The sequence below is a fragment of the Colobus angolensis genome, unplaced genomic scaffold (genome assembly GCF_000951035.1).
Source record: "Colobus angolensis palliatus isolate OR3802 unplaced genomic scaffold, Cang.pa_1.0 Scaffold38, whole genome shotgun sequence".
Taxonomy (NCBI): domain Eukaryota; kingdom Metazoa; phylum Chordata; class Mammalia; order Primates; family Cercopithecidae; genus Colobus; species Colobus angolensis.
The window spans coordinates 1,149,542-1,160,042 of record NW_012117154.1 but is presented as its reverse complement, the minus strand read 5'-3'; the positions used below and the strand labels follow the sequence as shown (position 1 = coordinate 1,160,042).

At 39.2% G+C, this 10,501-nt stretch overlaps 1 protein-coding gene across 2 annotated transcripts in view; it reads left to right on the top strand.

The window, feature by feature from the left end:
* The window catches only part of KCNJ6 (potassium channel, inwardly rectifying subfamily J, member 6), a 322,995-nt gene extending 313,202 nt beyond the window's left edge, over positions 1 to 9,793 (top strand). For both annotated transcript variants that reach the window (XM_011954009.1, XM_011954011.1), the window contains exon 4: positions 8,537 to 9,793. In XM_011954009.1, coding sequence (XP_011809399.1) covers positions 8,537 to 8,862 — 326 coding nt within the window. In that variant the 3' untranslated portion in view covers positions 8,863 to 9,793. The remainder of the gene's footprint in view (positions 1 to 8,536) is intronic.
* Positions 9,794 to 10,501: the final 708 nt, after the last annotated feature.

Genomic DNA, 10,501 nt, shown 5'->3' with positions numbered 1-10,501 from the left:
TTGAGCCACCGCGCCTGGCCAAGGTTTTGTATTTCTATTATTAGATTTATTTCTAGGTATTTTTTGTTGCTAGAGGAAATGGTGAAGAGTTGTTATGTCTTTGTTGCTGGTATATAAAAATATACATAAGTTTTCTGCACAGATTTTTAATTCTAGCCACCCTGCTAAACATTCTTAGTAATCCTAATAGTTGTACTACTCTTGTGGATTTTCTATGCACACAGTTATATTATCTGCAAATAATGAAAGTTTTATTTATTTCTGAATCAAATTATTTTATTTCTTTGTTTTATCTTATTTATACCGGCAAAGTCCTTTGGTACAATACTGAATAGAAAAGGTGATAGCAAGCATTTACTGTATCTGAATTTAAAATCACTGGTCCTGACTTTAAATGATCCTAACTTTTGATCATCATCATCATCAAAAATAATGATTGTTTAGATTTTTGGTAGATACAGTTGGTCTCATATTCAAAGTTTATTAAGAAGTTTCATGATAAGTGGTTTTTGAATTTTATCAAATGAATTCTATGCACGTATTATAATGATCTTTCAATCTTTTAACATGATAAATTATATGATCAGTATTCTAAGGTTAAACCACCCTTGCATTCCTTGGAATAAACCCAACTTGGTCATGGTGTATCTTTTTTTCTAAACTGCCGGATTTGGTTTGCTAGTATTTCTTCTAGGATTCTTGTAACTACACAAGTGAATAATATGGACTTGTGTTCTCCTCTTTTTTCTCTCTTTCTTGTATTATATTTATGACTTTATTGTCAAGATTATTTGGCTTCTAGAATGAGTTAGGAAATTATTCTTCTATTTCCTTGGAGAGTTGATGTAAAATTATCATGATTTCTTCCTAGAATATTTCATTGAACTCATCTTTAAGATTGTCTGGGCTTTGTAATTTCTTTATGGCAAGTTTTTAATCACTGGCTCAATTTCATAATGGGTTATAAGGTATCTCTGCTTTTTATTTTTATTTAAATAAGTATTGGTAATTTACATGATTTAGAAAATTGTCCATTTCATCTTTATTTTTAAGTTATTATAATCTCCTTTTGTGTTTTCAGTCTCTGCCATTTCTATAGTTATATATACCTTTGAGTTCCCAATGCCATTTATTTTTGCCTTCTATACCTTTTACTTGGCCAGTCTGATCAGAGATTTGTCTGTTTTACTAGACTTTTCAAAAACACAACTTTTGCCTTTATTGATCCTCACTGTGGTTGATTTGTTTTATATTTTATTAATTATACAGTGATCTTTGTTGCCTATTTCCCATGAATTAATTCTGTTGTTCATTTACTAATGTCTTAAGTTGAATATTCTAAACATTAATGTTCAGACTTTCTTGTTTTCTAATATGTGCATTTAGGTATATAAATTTTTCTTACTTTCTATATGCCCTTTAATTTTGATATTTAGAATTTCAATATCACTCAGTCCTAAGTATTATCAAATTTCCATTATGGTTTCTTCTTTGACGTTTAGAAGTGTGGTTATATATTCCAAAACGTGGTAATTTTTAAGTTCATCTTTTCTTATGTTTTCTGTCCTGTGCATGCAAAGCTCAGGATTATATCAATTCATACACAGAATCTGGAAATCCTCCTCCAGTTCTGTCCTCTATGAGACCCACCCCTCCCTTCGGTCGGCCCCCGCATACTTCTTTCTCTAAAGCCAAGACTTGCTCACCATTTGAGCCACCTGGGCTGCTGCATGGTTTTACACAATCGGGGCCACTCTTAGGGTAAAGCAGTGAGAGGAAAGAGGAAAATGCAGCCACACACTCTGGTCCCTGGAATTCCCCTTTCCCAATACTCGGTCCAAAAAGACAGGCTCTCAGAGTTTTGGCGCCTATGTCACCGCCGCACTGCAGAGCAGCTGAGGACGAAGACTGCACTCAGGGCTGGGGGAGAAGTCCTCACACTCAATTAATGGGGATTCCCACTCCCGTCTCTGACCCACAGCAGCAGCACCTTTTCCTGGTCCTCCGGTTAGAAAGGCAGGGTTTCTCTCTGAGATTTTCTTGCCGGCACTTGTCCTGCATTGGGGCCCCAGTTCTACACTGGGGCCTCTCTCAGGTTAAAGCCAGAAGATAAAGGAGGAAGGCAGAAAAATGTATCCCCAAACGATTCATTCCTCAAGTTTCGACTCCCTTCTCCAATCATCCTGCTATTGTGAACTTTCTAGAGTCTTCAGGTGGTTTCATTTAGTACCTTATCCAGAGGCCTCAACTATAATTGGTGGGAAGGAATAGGTGCGTTTACTCCCTCCTCACCAGCCCCAGAAGGCCCATCTCTTGTTTTTCATTTAACTCAGGTTTACTTCAAATTATGAATTTTGTACTTTTCCAGCATTGTGTTATATTTTAGCTGACGGTCCTTCATATGCAGACAGACATGACGCTGGAAGCAGTAATCTCCCTCTTTCTTTTCTAATGACTCACAAGCCATCTTTTTATTTAATATTAATAATACATTTCAGACATGGCCAATGAACAATATTAAGCTGTTTCTATATAGTTCTCTAAGCCTACTCTTTTTACTTAACCGTAAGTACTTGCTGGGAACCTCCAATGCTGAAGCACTGTGCTAAATGCTAAGGAATATGGAAATAAGACAAATAGATCCTCAGGGCATTCACAATTCAGCAAGGAAAACAGACACATAGGACTGCTGTAAAACACTCTGATAAGTGCTGTGATAGGTCACTGAAGTGTTATGGTAGCCTGGAACTCAATAGTTCCAGCAAGAGACTGGTTGGCCATAATGCGATTTGGAAGGGAGATCACACATTAGTTACTCTTGAAAGATGAGCAGCATTTTACTATGAGAAGGGCATTCAAGATAAAGGAGAGGACAAGCACTGTCACAAAAATAGAAACGCAAATGGCAACTACCATTGACAACAATGTATTATATACCCAAAAATTGCTAAGAGTAGATGTTAAATGTTCTCACAACAAAAAAATAAGTGCTTGAAGTAATGGATATGTTAATTAGCTTGACTTAGCCTTTTCACAACATACACATATATCAAAATATCATGTTGTACACCATCAATATGTAAAATTTTTGTTTGTCAAACAAATAATACATAAAACAAAAGGTAAGATATTTTGTAATTTTCCAGCATTGTGTTATATCTTAGCTAAGGGTTCTTCATATGCAGACTGACATGATAGTAGAAGCAGAAATTTCCCACTTTCTTTTCTAATGACTCGCAAGCCTTCTTTTTATTTAATAATACATTCAGACATGGCCAACGAACAATATTAAGCTGTTCCTGTATAGTTCCCCAAGTCCACTCTTTTCGCTTAGCAAGTACTTATTGGGAACCTTCAATATTGAAGCACTGTGCAAATGGTAAGGAATATGGAAATAAACAAGACAAATGGATCCTCAAGGCATTCACAATTCAATAAGAAAAACAGACACCTGGCCGGCTGCAGTGGCTCACGTCTTTGGGAGGCGGAGGCGGGTGGATCACGAGGTCAGGAGATGGAGACCATCCTGGCTAACATGGTGAAACCCCGTCTCAACTAAAAATACAAAAAAATTAGCCAGGCGTGGTGGCGGGCACCTGTAGTCCCAGCTACTCGGGAGGCTGAGGCAGGAGAATGGCGTGAACCTGGGAGGCAGAGCTTGCAGTGAGTCAAGATCTCACCACTGCATTCCAGTCTAGGCGACAGAGCAAGCCTCCGTCTCAAAAAAAAAAAAAAAAATTAAGAAAAGAAAAGAAAAACAGACACCTATGACTGCATGCTCAGAGGAGATCAAGATCAGGTTTTCCACCTTTTGCTCCTCATCAAATGAAACATTACTTCTTCCAGAAAGTTCTATACTCACAAAATAACCTAGCTCAGGGAGACTTTATGATGATCTCCCTGATATGGAACATACACACCACATGCATACACACAGATGTCATCTTGGCAGTTCTGCCTTGCTTATGAGGCTAACTCTGTTGGTTTTATTTTGTTACTTTTCCAAATTCAGTAAAACATCACACTCTTAAAGACTGGACTGGGACCTAGGTCAATATGTAAGACAGAAATTTTTCTGAAGAAAATTATCAATTTACCCTAGAAATACTTTTTAATGTTTACTGATAGGCAAACATTAATATTCTTTATCATTTTTTAAATGAGTTCTGATACAAAAAGTGATGAACAAAAGTTGGAAAAGCATTCATGAGCATTTACTTAAATCTTACTTATTACATAAATTAAATACTTCTCTTCAAATGGCACTATGGAAAGGTATTTTCCTCTCCCTATGGAATTCAGTAAGTGTACTGAGTTTGCTGCCGTAACAAAGTACCACAGACTGAGTAGCTTAAACATCAGAAATTTATTTTCTCACAATGCTGGATGATAGACATCTGAGAACAAAGTGTGCACAGGGCTGGTTTCTTCTGAGACCTCTCTCCTTGGCTTGTAGATGGCCATCTCCTCCCTGTGTCTTCACATAATCTTTCCTCTGTGTGTGTCTGTGTCCTAATTTCTTCTTCTTATAAGGGCATCAATTATATTGGGCCCACCAGTATGACCTTATTTTAACTTAATTAACTCTTTAAAGATTCCATCTCAAACATCTCACATGCTGAAATACTGGAGAGTAGGACTTTAACATATGAATGTGGGGGTGCACAATTCAGCCCATAATAGTACACTTAAGACAACCTCCACAAACCAAGTCAGTATTATTAATATTTCCCCCAACAAATAGACCCACCACGTATTTTGGATCATTTTGTTTTATTGATTAAATAAAACTATGATATATTCATATAATGGCATAGTATAATTGCCATAAAATGGAATAACCATAAAATTATACTGGAGAAAAACATTGATATTTACCTATGTAGTTACCTTTTCCAGTGTTCTTTATTTCTTCATGTGGATTTGAGTTACGGTCTAGTCTACGGCCATACTACCCTGAACTCACCTGTTCTCATCCGAGTTACTATCTAGTGTCTTTTTATTTTAGTCTGAAGGACTCCCTTTATTATTTCTTGGAGTACATGTCTGCTAGCAACAAAGTCTCTCCACTTTTGTTCATGGAATGGCTTCATTTCTCCTTCATTTGTGAAGGATAATTTTGCGGATATAGAATCTCAGTTGACAGTCTTTTTCTTTCAGTGCTTTGAATAATGTCTTCTCACTGCCTTCTGGCTTCCATGGTTTCTAATGAGAAATAAGCTGTTAACGTCATTGAAAATCACTTGCATGTAATGAGTTGTTTATCTTTTGCTGCCTTCAAGATTCTACCTTCATCATTGTGTTTCAACTGCTTGATTATGATGTGTCTCAGTGTGAATCTCTTTGGGTTCATCTTACTTGTGGTTTGATAAGCTTCTTAGATGTGTAGATTAGATTACTCCTGGTATTTTCTCTTAATACTCTCTTTCTGGGGCTCCTGTAATGCGTATGTTGGTATGCTTGCTGGTGTCCCACAGGTCTCTGAGGCACTGTTCATTTTTCTCCATTCTTCTTAATTTCTATACCTCGATAATCTCAACTGACCTATCTTCAGGCTCCCTGATACTCTCTTCTGCCAGCTCAAATCTGCGAAGTTCCTGTAGCAGTTCTTTTCTTTCATTTATTGTACTTTTTACTTCAGAATTTATGTTTGGATTTTACATGTAACTTATTTTTATTATTGATATTCTTTATTTGGGGAAACAATGTTTCCCTAATTTCCTTTAGCTCTTTAGACATGGCTTCTTTTAGTTCTTTGAACATATTTAAAACAGCTGATTTAAAGTCTTTCTCTAGTGAATCCAATGCCTAGACGTCTTCAAGAACAGTTTCTATTGACTGCTTCCCTTCCTGTGTATGGGACATGCTTTCTTATTTCTTTGCATGTGTCATAGTTTTTTGTTGAAAACAGGCATTTTAAATAATATAAGGTAGTAATCCTGAAAATGAGATTCTCCCTCCTTTTCAGTTTTTTGTTGCCATTGCTATTTGTTTTTTAGTCACTTTCCTGAGTTAATTTTGTAAGGTCTGTACTTTTTGTGTATATGGCCACTAAAGTCTCTGCTCAGTTAATTTAGTGATCAGCTAATAATTAGACAGGTTCTCTTAAAAGCCAGTAACCAAAAATCTCCCAGTCTTTGTCAAGGGTCTCTATGTACATGGTGGGAAGTGCCTTCAACATTCAGTCAGGCACTTTACAACTCTGCATTAACCTTCACCTCCTGCTTGCACAGAGCCTCAGTGTCAACGAGAAGTGACAGCTCAGGGCCTTCTCTGGTTTTCCTGGGCATGTGCACAGCCCTACACATGCGTGTGGTCTTCTAGTTTCTCAGGAATATGTCAGAGTTTTCCAAAGCTCCCTATGAACATCTTTCCCAAAGATGTATTTTTGTTCTTTGATTAGCTTGCTGTTTTCCCCAACTGTTATCACAGCCCTATTTTCTAGCCACTTTACCATAAATATGTATTTCCTTGGTGGAAAAAGTTATTGGATCACCTTTTCCTCTTGACTTCCTGTTTGTTCCTCATGCTGAGCCCACATATCCCTGCCATCACCTGTCTTCACCCCACCACTCCCAAGCATAGATAAAGAAAACAATTCAGAAGAGAAACATTGTTTGAGAAGTAAAATCAAATCAGTGTTGACCTATGTTTCTAATACCTAAAAGCCCTGCAATATTTGTTTTAGAGGCATAAAGAGGGGGCTTCTGTGGGTCATCCAAGGAAACATTGAAGAAGGGTCACATTTCGGTTTTAAGATTAAGAGGAAGTGCACAGAGCTGGGATGAGGGCTGGCGCTGGCTCAGGCCTGACAGCTATCGTTAAGTCAATCACATAGGTCCCTGGCACCCCAGTTTCTTCTTCTAGACACAAGGAGCAAATGCAGTGCTGCAGGAATGTTGTGTAGCTCTGGACCCTTCTGTGTAAACATACACAGGTATCCTCTTCTCCCTAATCCACCTGCATTCAGCACAAAGCAGCTGCGTAATACTTATTGGTGGTGCTAACAGATAATATACCAACTGGCTGGTTGGCTGCTCTCCTGAATGAATGGACACAGGGCCACAGTATGACATTCATGAGTCCCTGGTGATTTTGCATTTGTAAGTCCCTTGCCCCATTAAGAAAATGTGTAAATTATATTTTACAACTGTATTAGTGTAAAGATGAACACATTAATAATTTTTCCATCTAAAAGTTTATCTTTTCTGATTTTTAAAAAAGTTAAAACATTTTCATGGGCCTCTAAAAGTATCATGGGCTGTAGACACCATGCCTTTTTGCCTAATGGAGAAGGCAGCCCTGGATTAATGACTGAATGAATATTTCCATTTCCTGAGAATTTGTATAAGAGAGTTCTTTGGCCTTGGAAAAAAAAACACACACAAGTGTCATTTCTCATATCTTATGCCACACTTGTTGCCTATTTTTATTTTCTAACGAGTTGGCTGGAATTTTCCTCATTCTGCCATTTCATATTTAAAAGAAAGCTACTTCCTGACTCCAGGGCAGCTGGTAGCTCACGTGGTGCTTTTGTGCAAATTACAGAAAGGCTTCTCATGTTTAAGAAAAAGGAAAAGTGGCCAGGAGCAGTGGCTCACACCTGTAATCCCAACACTCTGGGAGGCCGAGGCAAGTGGATTGCCTGAGCTTAGGAGTTCGCAAACAGCCTGGGCAACATGATGAAACTCCGTCTCTACTAAAATACAAAAAAAAAAAAAAAAAAAAATTAGCCAGGCATGGCGGTGTGCACCTGTAGTCCCAGCTGCTCAGAAGTCTGAGGCAGGAGAATTGCTTGGACTCGGAAGGCGGAGTTTGCAGTCAGCTGAGATCGGAACCACTGCACTCCAGCCTGGGCAACAGGGCAAGACTCCATCTCAAAAAAAGAAGTGGGAAAAGCTTTTAAAGTAGTTATGATGGCACAATCTGAGTAACTATGACCACTGGGCCTAAGGAAAGTGCAAATTCAGGTGAGTAACCCTTCCACCTGCATCTAGGGGCCACAGTCACAGCCTGTGTATTAATGGCAGGTGGGAGGGTAACACTGATCTGTGGCCTCTAGCTTAAAAGCAGCCTAAGTGTAGTTCCGTATATGAAATTTCATTCTAAGTCTGTGGCTAAAGAGCTCAAATACCATTAGAACCCAGGCTAAGTCTCCAAGAGCAGTAGGAGGCCAGAGTCATGGCTTCAGGGTTCTCCCAGAGCAAAGAGTGGACCAGACATAGCCACACACATGCAAACACTTGTGTGCATTTGCACACTTGATTTCCTTTGTGTGTGCATGGCCGTGCAGGCAAATGTGGCTTGATGTGAGCCAGGACTCTCTCACTGTTCCCCAGGACTCCCCTAAGAGGCCTGGAATCTCCATGGCATGTTAGCATGTGTCTACAGCGGGAATGACACCTACTAAGTTGTGGCACTGTATGCAGGTCAGTCTCAACAGCTGCATGCAGTACTCCTCCCAGCTCTCTGTGACTCCTTGGCCATGGAAAGCCCACACTCACATATGCTAAAGCCTCCATTCTTCTCTCTGCAGGGATGACATGCCAAGCTCGAAGCTCCTACATCACCAGTGAGATCCTGTGGGGTTACCGGTTCACACCTGTCCTGACCCTGGAGGATGGGTTCTACGAAGTTGACTACAACAGCTTCCATGAGACCTATGAGACCAGCACCCCATCCCTTAGTGCCAAAGAGCTGGCCGAGTTAGCCAGCAGGGCAGAGCTGCCCCTGAGTTGGTCTGTATCCAGCAAACTCAACCAACATGCAGAACTGGAGACTGAAGAGGAAGAAAAGAACCTTGAAGAGCAAACAGAAAGAAATGGTGATGTGGCAAACCTGGAGAATGAATCCAAAGTTTAGTGCCCTAGCTGGGCAACCCCTTCACTTCTCCCCCTGACACAATCTTTCCTTGTCTCTCATTCTCTTTCTTTTTTGTCTCTCTTGCTTTGTTCTTTATTTATATTTAATTTTTACATGACCAGAAAACAAATCTTCAAGGTGTAAAATATCTACCTGCCCTCTCTCAGTTGTTTAGATTGACAAGGTAGACATGGATTTGATGAAGGTGCAAAGTGCTCTCATTTGTGGCCCAAGCGTGGTCTCCTCCCAAAGTACTACACGTCCAACTCCTGGAGATTTCAGTTACTTACCTGCATGTGTTGTATAATACCAGATCACTCAAAAAGGTGTGTCAAAGATTTTACCTGGGATATGACAAGCAAGTTTTCCGGTGCCTATTTATTCATTCAGTGAGACGCAGAGTGGAGCCCTCAGTTTTATAGATCCCAATTCTTTTCATCTACTACAGGGTGAGGTGCTTGCCCCCATGTGGGCGTGGCAGTTATAGGGCCCAGGTGAGCTGAAGACAAACCACTGTACATATATATGCCTTATGTAATTATTTTCTTTTTGTAGTTAGTAATAAAACCCAGCATGTACAAAAGTACCATAGAACAGAACTTCTAAATACTGTACATAGATGTATCATTAATGTAGGTTTAGATATATAACTTTAGAAATAAGAAGCAAAAAAAAAAAAAAAAAAAAAAAAAGAAAGATTCCTAACATGCAGTAGGCATTTCTGTTTTGATGTCTGTGTTTTCCAGGTTATTTTGATCCCGTTGACGGCTGGCCCTTCAGTGCACAGCCTTTGTTTGTGTCTCAGACTGGCAGCCGTTAGGGTACCTCACTGTTCCCATGCTGATCCTTTCATTGAATCTAATAAGCCATAGGTCTGGGGGAAATTGAGAGATCTGGTAGATGACAAAACCCACCACCAATATGCTGATATACTGTGAAATGTTACAAAACAGATGTCTTTTTTTAAAAGATAACAAGGGCCTCACTAACTGGCCTGGAGGAGGGGGAATACCAGGAAGGAGATATTCTCTAGCATGTCACCAAAGGTATGTTTTTACTTTTCACATGAGCTCTTGCCCTTTGTAGTACAATAATTTAGGAAACTTTTCTGCAAAACCATTGATTCTCCAGCTGTAGTTTCTCTACAGACTGTTACAATGAGACATGGTAAGTTAGCAGAAGATGGTTTGCGTCTAAAGCCATGAAATTCACGAAGGCATGTAGTGAGTGACACGCATTATAATCATCAACCTCTCACGCTTTGACTCTATCTGGCGTTCTGAGAATGACATCTCGCCTGTCCCTGGGGCTTATCCATCAGCATTTCTTGCATTGTGAACTTTTATTTTTATTCTTTTATTATTTTGAAATGACCAGAGTTCAGTATTCAAAGATTAGATCAACAATCTTGATGATTGTCTAAGAAATGTCTCCAGAGTACGCCACAGGTTAGAAATCAAATCCAAAGTGTCTCTCAATCAAAAGAAAACAAACAAAAAACTCCAGCCTTAATTCACTTTAATCTGCAAAAACGAAAGGAAGGAAGGAAGGAAGGAAGGAAGGAAGGAAGGAAGGAAGGAAGGAAGGAAGGAAGGAAGGAAGGAAGGGTATTTGTACTGGAAATCTGAATTTTAAAATG